At 40.3% G+C, this 15389-nt stretch overlaps 1 protein-coding gene across 6 annotated transcripts in view; it reads left to right on the plus strand.

Annotated features, from left to right (window-relative positions):
- The window catches only part of LOC136873986 (ankyrin repeat domain-containing protein 17), a 918230-nt gene that overhangs the window by 174596 nt on the left and 728245 nt on the right, over positions 1-15389 (plus strand). Inside the window, exon 1 of one of the 6 annotated variants that reach the window (XM_067147405.2) lies at positions 11079-11399. The exons of the other annotated variants lie outside the window; for them this stretch is intronic. Coding sequence (XP_067003506.2) covers positions 11202-11399 — 198 coding nt within the window. The 5' untranslated portion in view covers positions 11079-11201. Of the gene's footprint in view, positions 1-11078; positions 11400-15389 lie in introns of those variants that run through there. 6 annotated transcript variants of the gene reach the window in all.

The raw sequence follows: 15389 nt of genomic DNA on the forward strand, positions 1-15389 counted from the left end.
GTTGTTTAACTCTTGTTTAGTTAAACAGTGACTAAACCCTGTATAAGCGTTTTACCTTTTTCCTACTAATAAACGAGGTATACGCATTGTATTACTATACAGAACGTATACACTCGTTCCAAGGCGTAGGAATCTCTTCCTGCAGTTCACTGACGTATTTCGCACGTTCACCGCCTTTATGATCGCTTCTGCTGGTTATCTACCAGCAAAACTTTCCGGAAAGTCGCACAGTAGCACGGCATATCGAAAAGGCAGTGGCAACACTAAGTGAGACAGCTGGAAATTGGCTTATACTGATATCAACATTTCTTCAGCTTGCTTGTGTAATGAACGCCAGAAAAAGAAATGGAAAGGCTTAAGAAAAGATCAATAGCTCCTAACTGGGATAGTACGGAAAACGCAAGCAATTGTAATTGAATCGGCGAGTTGAAAAGGGTACACATTCCAAAATCCTTACTTTTCAGGAGAAAGGAAAACCTGTTTTGTAGCTAAACGAAACGTTTGATCAAAAAAGTTTCTATTAGGCATTTATACATCATATTTCTGCGTATTCAACTACAAAGTATGGAAATCATATTACGTATGGTTTTCGAGTTATGCCATTTTTTATCTCGAGGAATGTGTCCCATTTTATAGGTACTCAAATTTGAGAACGATCTTTGTAGGGACAGATAATGTATAATAAACTCGCAACTTCAAAAGTCTATTAAGCAGTAATACATTATTACACAAACATACGCCAAACCATCATTTCTTTTATAACTTAGTTATTCATTGTCATTCCATGAGACAGCTGGAAATTGACTTATATTGATATCAACATTTCTTCAGCTTGCTTGTGTAATGAACGCCAAAAAAGAAATGGAAAAGCTAAGATCAAAAGCTCCTAACTGGGGTAGTACGGAAAACGTAAGCAATTGTAATTGAATCGGCGAGTTGAAAAGGGTACACATTCCAAAATCCTTACTTTTTAGGAGACTAAAGAAAGGTTTGATCAAAAAAGTTTCTATTAGGCATTTATACATCATATTTCTGGGTATTCAACTACAAAGTATGGAAATCATATTACATATGGTTTTCAAGTTATGCCATTTTTTATCTCGAGGAATATGTCCCATTTTATAGGTACCGGTACTCAAATTTGAGAAAGATCTTTGTAGGGCCAGATAATGTATAATAAACTCGCAATATCAAAAGTCTATTAAGCAGTAACACATTATTACACAAAAATACGCCCAGCCATAATTTATTTTATAGTTATTCATTGCCATTCCGTCTCTTTAAAGTGTTTTACTGTACGAAGATGTCTAGCGTCCATAACCTCTGAACGGTGTATGTCTTCTATGTTTAAAATATCGTGAAGATCATCAACGTTATCGTCCATTCTTTCAATGTTAAATGGATAAGTCGAATATTTCATCACGATTATATTACTGTAGACAATAAATACCACGAAAATAAACTGCTCACTCGTTTCTTTTTCCGCTACTCGCTGCTATACAACGCTTATACAAGGGTCCTGGTCTGTATAAGCAATCCAATGAATAACTATAAACGATGTATACACAGGAGGCTTATACACGGTTTATTAGTAACGAATTTCACATAAACGGCGTATAAACCTTGTATAAAAGCTATACACCGTTTATTGGTAAGACGGTGGATCTATAACGGTTGGTAGTGATTATTGTATTAAGAGGAAGTTCAGCTGGGCAGTCTTTAAGTCGAATCCGAGGGGAAGAGGTCCGACTCGTCGAAGAATAAATGAACCGGCAAAAGAAGTGGAAGTGACACGAAGGGCGTGACAATAAGATACCCTGGGCCTCGCAAAACCAAACACCGTCAGGTTCAGAGGAGAACGAGAGTTAACTAAGGCCGGTCGGATAGGAATATTGAAAGCGAGAAGCCTGGCACAGTCAAGTGGAAGTGTCAGACTCGGCTGGAGACACCGTGGTCGTTAACTCACCCTCCCAAGATGAGAAGAGCCTCTCAGGAAGTGCTATGAAGGTCTACCGCCCTCCACAGTAGATCTGTGCACAATTTATGCATTCCTACATCAGTCCTGCTGTGCCTCAATCTACCAAGTGACAGCTGCTTAGCCTGAAGGTTTGTAACTTACGAGGTGATGAGTGGTCAACGTGACGATTCCTGTCGGCCGTTGCTATTGGATTTCTAAACCGAATCCGTTATCTCACAGTCAGATAGTGCCTCAACTGTTCTCACGTAGGTTGAGTGGACCTTGAACCAGTCTTCAGATCCAGAATCAAGCCCGGGGCCTCTGGGTGAGAAGCAGGCATGCTACCCCTTGACAACGGCGGTAGTGAAATAATAATAATAATAATAATAATAATAATAATAATAATAATAATAATAATAATAATAATAATAATAATAATAATAATAATAATGGCTTTACGTCTTGTCCCTATGGTTCCGATTCCACGTTAAACTGGTGGTCTCGACATCAGCAGTCACGTAAAAAGTACAAAAAACTACAAGCACCGGGCGAGCTGGCCGTGCGCGTAGAGTCGCGTGGCTGTGAGCTTGCATCCGGGAGATCGTGGGTTCGAATCCCACTGTCGGCAGCCCTGAAGATGGTTTTCCGTGGTTTCCCATTTTCACACCAGGCAAATGCTGGGACTGTACCTTAAGGCCACGGCCGCTTTCTTCCCATTCCTAGGCCTTTCCTATCCCATCGTCGCCATAAGACCTATCAGTAGGTGCGACGTAAAGCCCGTAGCAAAAAAAAAAAGTACAAACTTGCTTCCTCTGTGTTTAATGCCACTTCAATGCTATATATTTTAAGAGATTGCTGTAGATTTTGTCCGGAGGGAGTTCGTTGACGTGCCGGAAGCCAACGACTCGGAGTTAATGCATTTGATGAACTCCCTCAATAATGCATTATAATGTTTATTTTAAAATGCCGTCTGAGCGACATATTTGTTAGTTTGTTCTTCTTTATATATTACATGAGACATTAATTAATTTACAACTTACATTTATAGAGTAATGATTATTTTAAACACTGCTAAAAATGCATTTGTTTCTTCTTTCGAATAGGCCTACTTGAGACCACGCTTGTTCTTCCATTCGGCTTTGATCTTAGTCCAGTATTGTCGCATCTTTCCCGGTGCAACTATTTCTTTCCCTGACCAGGAGATGCCCTTCTTCAGAGCCCCCCCTCCTGAAAACCACGGGCTTTCTTCGGGATCTTATTTTGAAAGTATGTCATTCCACTTCGTTTATGTCCTCCGTCTTCCTCAACCCTGTGGTACGGACTTCCTTGTTTTGTCAGAAGGTGAACAGTCTATTGGGGAACAATCTTGCCACATGCTCATAGAAAGCTACCCCCTTTTTCCTTGCATAGTCAGAGGGCTTCTCTGTCGAGGAGTACGACTCTGACTCCGGTATTTCTCATCTTTCAGTACTGGGCCTAGGATCTTTTTGAGAACTATTTTCTCTCTGACTTCCAGTTTCACTACCAAGCCTTTTATATTTAGTGACAGACACTCCATGGGATACATGTTTTCCGTGCGGATGATTATTGGTGCAGTATTTCATCGTCAGATTTCGCGATAGCCATTGCTAGTTGTAGGTTTTTTGAGTCTATCGATAGGCCATTCTCGTGGAATTTGTTTATAATTTTTATAATATTTAGAATTTCGCAAAGTTACTTGTAGCCAAAGTATCTTCCATTTAGTATTGCTAAAGTTTTTTCATTTGAGTAATGTTGGTGATATAGGGGACGACTTCACATATTTTGACTCATTTTGTATTATCATTTTTACGTCATTCTTCAAGCCTGTGTGTCATGACGTAATTTAAACAGATATGTGTAGATGAGGATTTATTTTTGACTTAAGTACCAAACGTTGCCTTTTGATCTAATGTTGTAAAGAATCATTCGTTCATACAATTTTTCAGATTTAGTATAAATATATTTGCTTGATTACGCAGACTCTCACCATCACAGTATTAAAAGGAACATTCATGGAAAGCGCTGATTGATGTGCTCAAGAGATACTGGCAGGACGTCAAAGCCGGCGAACGAACAAGATCTACTAGATACTGAAAATGAGACTGGTTGTTAACATACAGCCCATAGAGGCCAAATTCGAATGCAAAAAATAAAGAAATGAAAAATCTCGAATACGTATGTCTACAGTTTTAAATGATCTTCGGTAAGAAATGGTTAATATTTCATAATTTCATAAATATTACTATGCTCCAAATTCAACTGATGGAGTTTACCTTCCTAAGTATATTGCCACATATAATCTGTTATCAGTTTATCCCCACACTCCAATAAACTACAAACACTTAACTCACACACATTGTTACGAATAAAACAGTCTGTTTAATCGCTCTAATTTAATCCCGGTTTTCACCTGATTGACAGGCCTTTCACTTGTGCTCTCAAGACCAGTCACCCACACAGTAGCTGCGTGCTGATCGCTAAATTTGAACCGGTTTGAACACAGGGCTACTGGGCACACAACACACGATGACTGTTCCTTGGTTCGACTCCAGAGACAGTCCAGTAATTCACACAAACACAGTGAACAACTAAACAGCAACAGCTCAACAGTGTTAAACAACAGGACAGTACTCCTCTCAACACCGACCATTAAGACTGCCTGCGTGTCAATTTCTCTTCGCGTGCACTGTTCCTTTCAAGGCAAGTTTTTTCTGTTTAGAACACGATAGGAATGTATGCTGACTATTCCAATCTTTACTGTAAGATAACAGCAGACTGTGTTATAAACACGCAAAAAAAAAAAAAGATGCTTTTAGTAGAGGCCATATCATTTCCAGTCCTGTGTAATATGTTCAGGAGGGGAGTACACTCGTCGGATAGAGACATAAAGCCTTAGCGATGGTGTAGTTTTGCGCTTCCTTCGAGGGAAAGGGCATCTGTTCGTAAAACTGTAAGGAGGAGGAGGGATTGAGCTAACCTTTTTAACTGTAAGGGGGAGGAAGATGAGGACGAGGGATTAAGCTGACCTCCGCTGTAAGAAGGAGGGGGAGGAGAGATTAAGCTGACCTCCGTAACGTAACGCTGTCGAGAAGAGGAGGAGGTAACATAGTGTCGAGAAGGGCATCTTACTATAAAACTATAGCCCAGTAAGGTTAGACCCCTCCAAGATAGTGTCAGGGAAGGGACAAGTCGAGAAGGGCAGCTATCCTTAATCCTCTGACGTTAGGCCCCCTCCAAGAGGTGTCGGGAAGGACAGCTAGCTTTAAAACAAAAATGTACCCCCTGTGGGTGGGGGACGCAGACGAAGAATACACCCACGGTATCCTCTGCCTGTCGTAAGAGGCGACTAAAAGGGGCGACCAAGGGACGATCAAATTAGAACCATGAAACTATTTGTGAATAGTACCACCACGCGGGGAACACCATGGGTCGCCTTTACTTGCGCGTAGTACTACTATGTTGGGTACAAAATAGGTTTGTGATTAGTAGCAAACGTGGGCACGACGGCTTTTATAGTGCCTGTGATTAGTAGCACTATATGAGCCACACCATGGGATGAAGGAACCCATGGTTCTGGGTCCCCTATGATTAGTACCCACTATATGAGGAATGTAATACCTGTGCGAATTTCATTACCTGTGAGTCGTACCATAATGTATGGAATGTATGTATGTAGACCGCGAGTCTACGCTACTCTTGATTAGTACCGCAACATGGGAAATACCATGCTTCTACTTTTCTAGCGATAAACACCATTATGTGGGCCCATGACCTGGATTTTGGACCCGTTTCGAGAACGAGCCTATTATCGATTCAGCATCGTGCTATAGAAGCAGTCCCTTGGTCCGTACTACTATTGTTTTGTGCCAGCTTATGTGCATGTGAGGCACTGTGGGTCGGATCCACTGATAGTTTTAACTTCGTATCAATCCTTCCATTCATTCTTCGTCCTCACGCTTTGAATTCTGGTCAGTGGAGGATTTTGGACTTTTAATATGTCATCTCATTTCGTCTCATTTCGTACCATTAGGGGGCCGATCACCTCGATGTTAGGCCCCTTGAAACAACAAACCTCAATCATCATCAATCAAAAAACTCAAAAAAATCAAAAGGCCCTCCTCTATGACGGTGTTGGCGAAGTGGATGTCGAAAGGCAGCTAGCCCTAAATCCAGCCCTCTCTAAGGTAGTGTCATGTCGAGAAGGGCAATTTGCATTAAAACTATAATCCTCTCTCCAAAATGGTGTGGGGAAGGATCATGTCGTGGAGGATAGCTTGCTTTAAAATTATAGTCCTCCCTCCAAAATCGTGTCGGGGGAAGGGTCATGTCGAGAAAGGCAGCTTACCTTAAAACTCTAAGGTTAGGCCCCCTAGGCTTGCTCTCTTACGCGAATCCACATTGCCCAACTACTTAAGATGGCGTCGCGAGAATTCCCATTGCCCTACTACTCAAGATGGCGTCGGGATGGGCATCTGCCCGTAAAACTAACGTTAGGCCCTCCAAGATGGCGACTGTGTGGATAGGCTTGCTCTCTTGTGTAAAATCCACATTGGGAAGGGCAACTAGCCGAAAAAGTGAGGTTAGGCCCCTCCAAGAGGGCGTCTGTGAGGTTAGGCTCGCCCTCTTACGCAAAATTTCGCGAATCTGCATTGTACAACTATTGGGGTCAATGATCTTGGTCCACAACCAGCATAGTTCCACTACTAGGGGTCAATGACCTCGGGTGCTGACGCAGCAGGAAAAAATGTTGACGCCATGGCTCTGAACCCGTATAGCGCACACTACTACTCTTCTAGTCTTTTTATGAGTGGACATTAATGTTCCCACAACTTAACTTATATGTTTGTCACAATTTGTATACGGTTTAGTAACGTGTGTGCATTCCCTTGTTGCGAATAACACTTCTTAATCTGTTGAGCATTGAAGCTACTAATTTTCTTACGATTTCTTCACGAATAGTATTCCCTTCTTGCAGAAGCAATTCTTTCAGCTGATTTTTGCTGGATATGTGGTGTTTTCTGACTCTTTCGAATTCATCCCATAGATGTTCAATGGGATTAAAGTATTAAAGTCGGGGGACGGAGGAGGGGCAGGATATTATAAACTATCCAATAAAGAACATTATTAACAGTATGCTTCGGGTCTTCGTCCTGCTGAAGGTAGTAATCAGCCTGTAAACCCGGTTTTTGGGCACTATGTCGTAACTTATTCATAAAAATATCCAAATAAACATTGTGCTCCATTGTTCCATCTATAAACCCTAGGTGTCCAACACCTGAAGCCGCCATGCACCCCCGACAGCATAACAGCTCCCCTCCACCACAGTGTTTGACTGTAGCCTGGAGATCGGGTGTTTCAAACCCTGTATTCATTTTCCTCCACACGGACATTCTTCCATCATCGCGAAAAATGTTAAATTTGCTTTCATCTGTAAAAATTATTTTTTTTTTCAGAAGTCCTTTCATTACGTGCTCTTGAGCAAATACCAATCCCCTTCTTTTTGTTTACTGGGCTGATAAATGACTTCCATCTGGGATTTTGGGCATGAAATCCAGCTCTATGAAGAGATCTACGAATGGTCTTAGGATGTACCTTGTTTACCATGGTAGTTCTGAAGTGCTGCTGCAATTTCGGAAAATTATATTTTTGGAGTCTTTTTGCACTGTGTAATCTGGTTCGTTTAATGATTTTTGCAATTTCGGTGTATGATTTGCCTTCATCATGCAGAGTTACTATTATTTCTCTCTCTTCAATGGTAGTTCCTTCCTAATTTTCCCCCCTCCGCCGTAAATCATCAGTATTCACTTCAAATGTAAACAAGGCTCGTAACTTTATTCACTCCTCAATGTTCAAGTCCGAACTGATGAGTACTACTCTGTTTTGTTCATAGCTTTCATCCGTGTGTGTAGACTTCTGCCCACGCATACCACCACTGCCCGGCCTTACTTTCCTCACCTCTTCATGTATGATGAGGATTTTAGCGTATGCATGCATAATGTATCGTTTCAATTCATGATGAACCGAACAACGTACGCAGTTTGCTAGCGTGCCTATTTTATGTTGACTAATGGGTCAATGTACATCTGTTTGAACACTTACGTGTATATACCGTATATAAGAAAACATAAAGGTCCAATAATACTGCCCTGCGCCCCCCCCTCCCCCCCCCTTCCCTCTCGTAATTACTACAGGATCAGATAACGCTTTACCTACTGTAATTTTGAGTTCTATTTTCAGAAATGTAGCCACCCACTCAACCACTCTTTTGTCTAGTCCAATAGCTCACATTCGTGTAGACAATGGTCCACATTTTCTTCAGTAATCTCCCATGATCTACCCTGTAGATCAATAGAGATACAGTCATTTGACCTGAATCTAAATTATCTGTTATATCTTGCTGGAATCCTACAAGTTGAGCTTCATTGGAATAACCGTTTTTAAACCTGAACTGCCTTCCATCAAAGTTAGGAATTTCGCAAACGTGTTTAATATAATCAGAAAGAATGCTTTCTCAGAGCTTACAAATAACACATGTCAAGCTGACTGGCCTGTAAATTATCCGCTTTATGTTTGTACACTGGGACACTGTCACAGAGAATTGCAACTCCTGTCATTTACATACCCGCTGATGATGTGTACGTGTTCGAAGTTACATTGACATACGACCATTTCTCCTGGTTGCTTCAATTTTGTCAGGCAGTGTATTTAAAATTAATTTTCACCTATGAACATGAATGCGCTACAACTGCTCGGGAGGACACTGTACGACACGGACAAATTTTAGACCAAAAGCTGATTATTTTGTTTACAGAAATCAAATCTGTTATTTGAATTCTTTACTATAGGCTATGGGAAATGTCTTAATTTGTATTTCAGAATTTTAAATGTCTTTGAACGCCCGCTGAATGGCTGAATGTCGCCATAAGACCTATCTGTGTCGGTGCGACGTACAGCCAATAGCAAAATAAAAAAATAAAATAAAATGGCTGAATGGCTAAATCGTCCTCGATTCATAGGTCCCGAGTTCGATTTCCATTCACGCCGGGGATTTCAATCAAGTTTGGTTAATTTCTCCAGCTCGGCGACTGGGTCCTTGCGATCACCTTAATACATGCTTTCACCTACACACGTCAAATCACATCACGCTACTAACCACCACATAAATACGCAGTAGGATTGGGGCGTCCTACCGTAAAACAGGGTTTAATCCACATTAGTGCTGACCCCAGCTAACTGGGAAAAAGGTCAGGAATGTAGAAGAATACTTGAAACACGATCCACACGGACTGATGACAAATGCTTCAAAAACTGAAGACAGAAATAATACATTTTTAGATTTAGATTTATAACCAATCAGATTTACAAGTATTTCAACACTTGTAATATTTCAGTTTATTTTTATTAACATTATTCACCATACAGTATTTTAAGAAAGTATTAACATTTGTGTGAAACGAGCGGATTGACGGTGCGTGTCAAGGCCCTACGGTTATGGAGCCATGCTCAACATTCGGGAGGCATGTGGGTTCGAACACCACCGTCGGCTGTCCTCAGGATGGTTTCCTGTGGTTTCCATTTTTTACTTCCAGGCAAATGCCGGGGCAGTTCCTATTCATTGGCCACAGCCTCCTACTTACCCGATTTCTTTCATCATTCATTCATTTTATCTTCATTAGCTCCTCAAGTGAGGTTGATACCAAGAAGGGCTCCCGGCCTTAAAAAGCATGCCATATAAATTCATCTTAACACATCCCAGACCCCGTATCAAGAAACGAGACTAAGGGGTAGACATACATAAACATTTTTGTGAATCCCACATACATGTATTACACACGTAATAATAATTACGGCAATATACTTTGTTTTCCGTTTTATGTGTTTGTACGACGCTAAAAAATGCCCAAGTGAAACAATATATAATAATTTTATAATATCTGGAGTGAAAATAATTGAATAATGATGCATTTATTAAGAACATTAAAAAACAAGCAATCCATATAGGCTGTCACCAAAATTAAAATTAAAATTTGTTTTCAGTGAGTTTCTTAAACTAGATTCATAGAGAAACATTTAAAGACGGCACGGTTTTTGTAGGTTCAATTCAAATGTTTTATTTGTTCATGTTTTACAAGTTTCTAAACTCACATGTGCTGTTTAAATTTGTCAAGTTTTTTTTTTAAGGGGTGGGGATATTAATCTCCCGTAACTTTCCCCTTGGCTGCGGCCTTGGTCTTTTAATTTCATAGTTCTTTCTTAATCTGTTTACCCTCCAGGGTTGGTTTTTCCCACGGACTCGGAGAGGGATCCCGCCTCAAGGGCAGTGTCCTCTAGCGTCAGACATAGGGTCAGGGATACAACTGGGGATGAGGACCAGTACCTCGCCCGGGCGGCCTCACCTGCTATGCTGAACAGGGGTCTTGTGAGGCGGGGGTGGGAGGATTGGAAGGGATAGACAAGGAAGAGGGAAGAAAGCGGCCGTAGCCTTAAGGTACCATCCCAGCATTTGCCTGGAGGAGACGTGGAAAACCACGGAAAACCACTGAGGATGGCTGAGGTGGGAATCGAACCCACCTCTACTGAGCTGACCTCTCGAGGCTGAGTGGACCCCGTTCCAGCCCTCGAACCACTTTTTAAATTTCGTGGCAGAGCCGGGAATCGAACCTGGGCCTCCGGGGGTTGGCAGCTAATCACGCGAGGTGGACAATTTCATAGTTCAGGTGTGAAATTATACTGTATTTCTTTCCGTCGTGTCGGTACTGATATGCGACTCCAGAATATTTTTTTATAAATATTACTTTCTTACCTTAATTTGATGTATATAGGTACGTTGCATTTGGATTTAAAGACTGTATAAAAGGAGTATTCGTACTGGTGACAATATTCTATTCTTTTCCAATATTGATCCGCGGGGAAAATCACGTTTACAGAGTTTACCGATTTCTACGAGACCTCTATAGAGAAGTCTATGAAGTGCTACCTTTTGCCGTGTAGATATCAGCACCGAGCCGTTTGCCGTAAGGATAATTATTTCGCCAACAGATGGCAGCTCTGGGTTTACTTAGTTAAAGCATCCGGGAACCGTACTATAGTAGACATGGCGGTTATTAACTTGTGTGAATGACGGTAATTGTAATAGAAATATTGTCAGAAAATAGTGTATGTTGTGTATTCCTTAAGTTTAACAACGCCGTTTGATGTTATTTAACAATTAGTACAGTTAAAAATGCAGAATGTAGCACAAGGATCTACTTCAGATAATCAAAAACTTGAAAAAGTGAATGTTCACCACGATATAGGGAAATCGTCGACTCCCATATCTTCCAACTCGAGCCCAACCAAGTCCGAAACAGAGACATATTCGGAATTGCAGCCAAGATTTATGACCGATTCGTCGGAAAGTGAGGAGGACGACGTTTCAGAGGTAATTTTACCGTGTATCCTGTAGAATGTAAGTAGAAATATGAGTGGCCCCTTGCGAACGGAGGTTTCAATGAACTTCGTCGAGAGACATCTTGTGGCATAGTAATGTTCAAGAGACAATGTAGGGCTACCGAGATTATCAATAGTTGTGGTGATAATTTCGCAATTCACATAACTCTGTAGTGATTATAGAGTACAATGTGTGTCATTTATCCAAATCGTAAGGAATTCAGCTGCGACATCTATATCAGAAATCCCTGTTCATGGTTGGTATGCACCTAGCCAAATGTCCAGGCCATGTCTGAGAGATTGTGTTTTAGTGTGATTTTACTCACTGGTCTGTCAAATATGTTGGATTGTATACAGCTGATTATTGCCCGCCAGTGTTAATATATACGTCAATAGTTTGCATGGTGGGTTAAGGTGGGAAAGGCATCTGGGAATAAGCACTTACACTCAGCATGTCATTCTGTGTGTTGTACGGATAGAATAGTTTCATACTGCGTGTTTTGTAATGTATACCTAAGTATTTATCATCCATGTACATTCTATTACACTTGAAGTGTTATTTCAGTACAGTGTCAGCCTTTTTCTGAAGTCTTTGTAAAAATGGAATGTGTGTCATGTGATCTATGGAAATATTTTGCTGTGAACAAGGTATGGTGCAAAGCTCTTGTTATACTTGTCACTCATATATCTGGACAGTAAAATAACATTTGATTGGACAGAACGAGTTGTATTTGTGTTCTTGTAGCTCGTCATTCACAGAATCTGTGTAAAGTTATGACATAGGCTACCATTAATTTGTGATGATAGACCTACATGATGACTTATTATGGTTGCTTCTTAGTACTCACTAACCTTCACAGTCCCGTAATTAATTCGTTCGTTCAGTTTAAGCTCATTAATATTATATTAAATTGTTTGTGCAGATTCGAAATTGGTCAATTATTTTCTTTGAAGGATTGTGTTGAGTTAGATGTTACTGATTATTATAATTTCCAGTGGGGTAATTTTACCGCAGTTTTAAAATGTGTGTAGGTAATTCATTCATAACTATTATTTAATCCATTTCATTACGTGTGGTTCCTGATAGCCCTTGTCTGAATTGTGCTGAGATGCATGGGATACCAGGTCGCAAGTGTTGTATTTACCATCCATGTACATTCTATTACACTTGAAGTGTTATTTCAGTACAGTGTCAGCCTTTCTCTGAAGTCTTTGTAATAATGGAATGTGTGTCATGTGATCTATGGAAATATTTTGCTGTGAACCAGGTATGGTGCAAAGCTCTTGTTATACTTGTCACTCATGTCTGGACAGTTTCATAGTGATATTTCAGGGATACGAATGCGCACTATACCCAAATAACATTCTTCTGTGGTGTGTTCTTCCTTATCTGTGTAATTTAATGGGTATGTTCCTCACCTGCGGAGTCTTTTCTTTCTGTATGCCTTACTTTTAGGCTACACATAGGTCACAGTAAGTAACCTGGGCTGTGTGTTTTGATTATTTTGGTCATATATGCAGTCAAGTTGCTTCCTGTATTGATTTTACATGGGAAGACTTTCTAATATGAAAGTGGGTAGTTCTGCACTTTAGCTACTCAGCATTGTACCTCATTGCATTTTTTGTGTCCATGGTTCAAATTCTGCTTGTGCAAATTTTCAAAAGGGAAGGTTGGATCCCTGTAGTTCAAGTTCCATGTGAAACTGTAGATGGTGTGGTGTTTGCTCACTACAGCAGTGAAATAAAACTCTAAACGAACATTGGATGGCTGTAGAGTAATTCATGGAAGAAAGTCTTCAGATGGGCATATCATTTTTGATTTTATGGACTGAGGGATTCATTGTTGCTTGTCAGATCAGTATTGTCTTCTTAAACATCCTTACCTGTAGACGAGTTCTTATCGTGTGAAGGTCTTGTCAGTCATTATTGGGAGGTAAGAACCTGTAGCGCTTTTCTCTGTCATCTGTGTTTCTGACATTTTTAATTTTTGATTTTCTCTGGTATCTGCATTATTTTGGCAAAAGATCTAGCCTAAAGTCTGGTCCTTTAGTTCAGTTTTGATGTATGGGGATTTTTTCTCTGCAATGTTGTCTGGTTCTGTATGCATACTGAAAAGTAATGCCATCTCCATGCAGGGCATAAAGGTCCTTGGGAAAGGAGAAGGTAAAGGCTTGCCTATTTGTATACTCAGCATGGATTAGAGGTATGATAGGTGATTTAAATTTCATGGTCTTTGCCTGCTGGATTTAACTGGGTACTAACTTCTCTTGTAAGTTGTGTAAACCCCAGGGCCGTCCATCTCTTCTGTAGTGGGTATAATTTCTCAACTTCTTCATTATTAATCATATCCATATCCTTCCAGGAGAACCAAAGACACTTCCACAATTTCAGTTTAGTAGTTGGAGGCAGGGGGGGGGGGGGGGGGCCCTCTCCTGGTTGTGATGAAACTGGGAATAGATATTAACGCAATTCAGCTGTACTTAGGAGATTGCATAGTATATATTGAAGTAGTAGCAATCTCAGCTACTTCACACACTTTCATTGTCCACCTCAATAGTGTAATGGTTAGTGCTGTCAGTTGCAATCGGGTATAGTGCGCATTGGTATCACCCAAATATCACTATAAAATTTGTCACAAATGGAACATAATAATTGCTTTTACACATCAAGTGAAAAATCCCTGGCAAATTAAGAAATATTTGATTTTTGGAGAATATTATGTATACGTACTTTACCACTTTACAAGTACATTTGGTGTTGCGCTCACAGTGACACACGTATGTCTTTTGTCTTACACTTTCAACAATTTCATGTGTGATATCTGTGTTCACTGAAGTTCTTTGCTTTCATTTCATTGCTTCACTTGTCAAACATCATCATTTCATGAATTGTATCGCGATATGCAATATTTAATAGGAGACAAAATGGTATGGCCAATGTACATAAGAAAAATTCAGTGGACTAGTGATTTATTGGTCCAGGGATCGAGCTACTTTCGTTCGAACAGAAATAAAAATATTTATTGGTCCAGGGATCGTGCTATTTTTCTGTTGACCTCCATTTTGCTGTTTGAACTGGCCGCTCTAGTCATATGGACAAAGATAATGAGAATCTACAGACATAGCACTCCCATTCCACGGTGCTAGCCCTGGACCTGAAGAAAGTAACAAAAGATGGCACCAGCAGCGCAGTACGTCATAAACCAGTCCTGTCTACAAGCCTTAAGTATGTTTTCATATTTCTCAAATAACGACGGTATTTCTTAATTTGCCAGGGATTTATCACTTGATATGTGTAAAAGCAATTATTATATTCCATTTATGACAAATTTTACAGTGATATTTGGGTGATACCAATGCGCATCGTACCCTTGCAACCCTTGGAGGCCTTGGTTTAATTCCCTGTGTTGGCAGTAATTTAGGATTGGCAAGAGGGCTGGTATGTAGTGCACTGCTGGTGGGAGTGGGGCTGAAAAGAGCTGCAGCGCCTGGAGGAAAATATGAGGACACAAATTTACTTTCAATGCATTACATTGATTTGTATTACCTAAGTAGATTATAGTGACACTTTGGAACTTCATGACGTAGTAATTCTAGTTTCTGCAAATATTGTTTCTTACATCAGTGTAGTGTTCTGATAAAGATCAGGTGGTGCTGTTGTCAAAATAAGTTGTTAGTTGCTTCCTGTAATTATTTTGTCGTTAAGTTTTCTCAAGAAGGAAATGGTTCTCCAGGTATAAGAACAGCTGAGGACTTCAAAGAGCTGGTTGTAATGGGACTGTGTCGATTGGGTCAAGTTCTTTATAGAGAAGTGACACCAGGTTCATTAAAGGTGTTTCATTCTTCAGTCTACTTACTTCACCTACACAAAGTTGGAGGGATTGGTTATATTTAGAACAACTTCAAAACACATTTTAATGCTTAATAAATTCCCGGTATCAATTTCCAATGGTTTCTCAAATGTATAATTTACATGAGTCCAC

This window comes from Anabrus simplex, chromosome 5, assembly GCF_040414725.1.
Source record: "Anabrus simplex isolate iqAnaSimp1 chromosome 5, ASM4041472v1, whole genome shotgun sequence".
Classification (NCBI taxonomy): domain Eukaryota; kingdom Metazoa; phylum Arthropoda; class Insecta; order Orthoptera; family Tettigoniidae; genus Anabrus; species Anabrus simplex.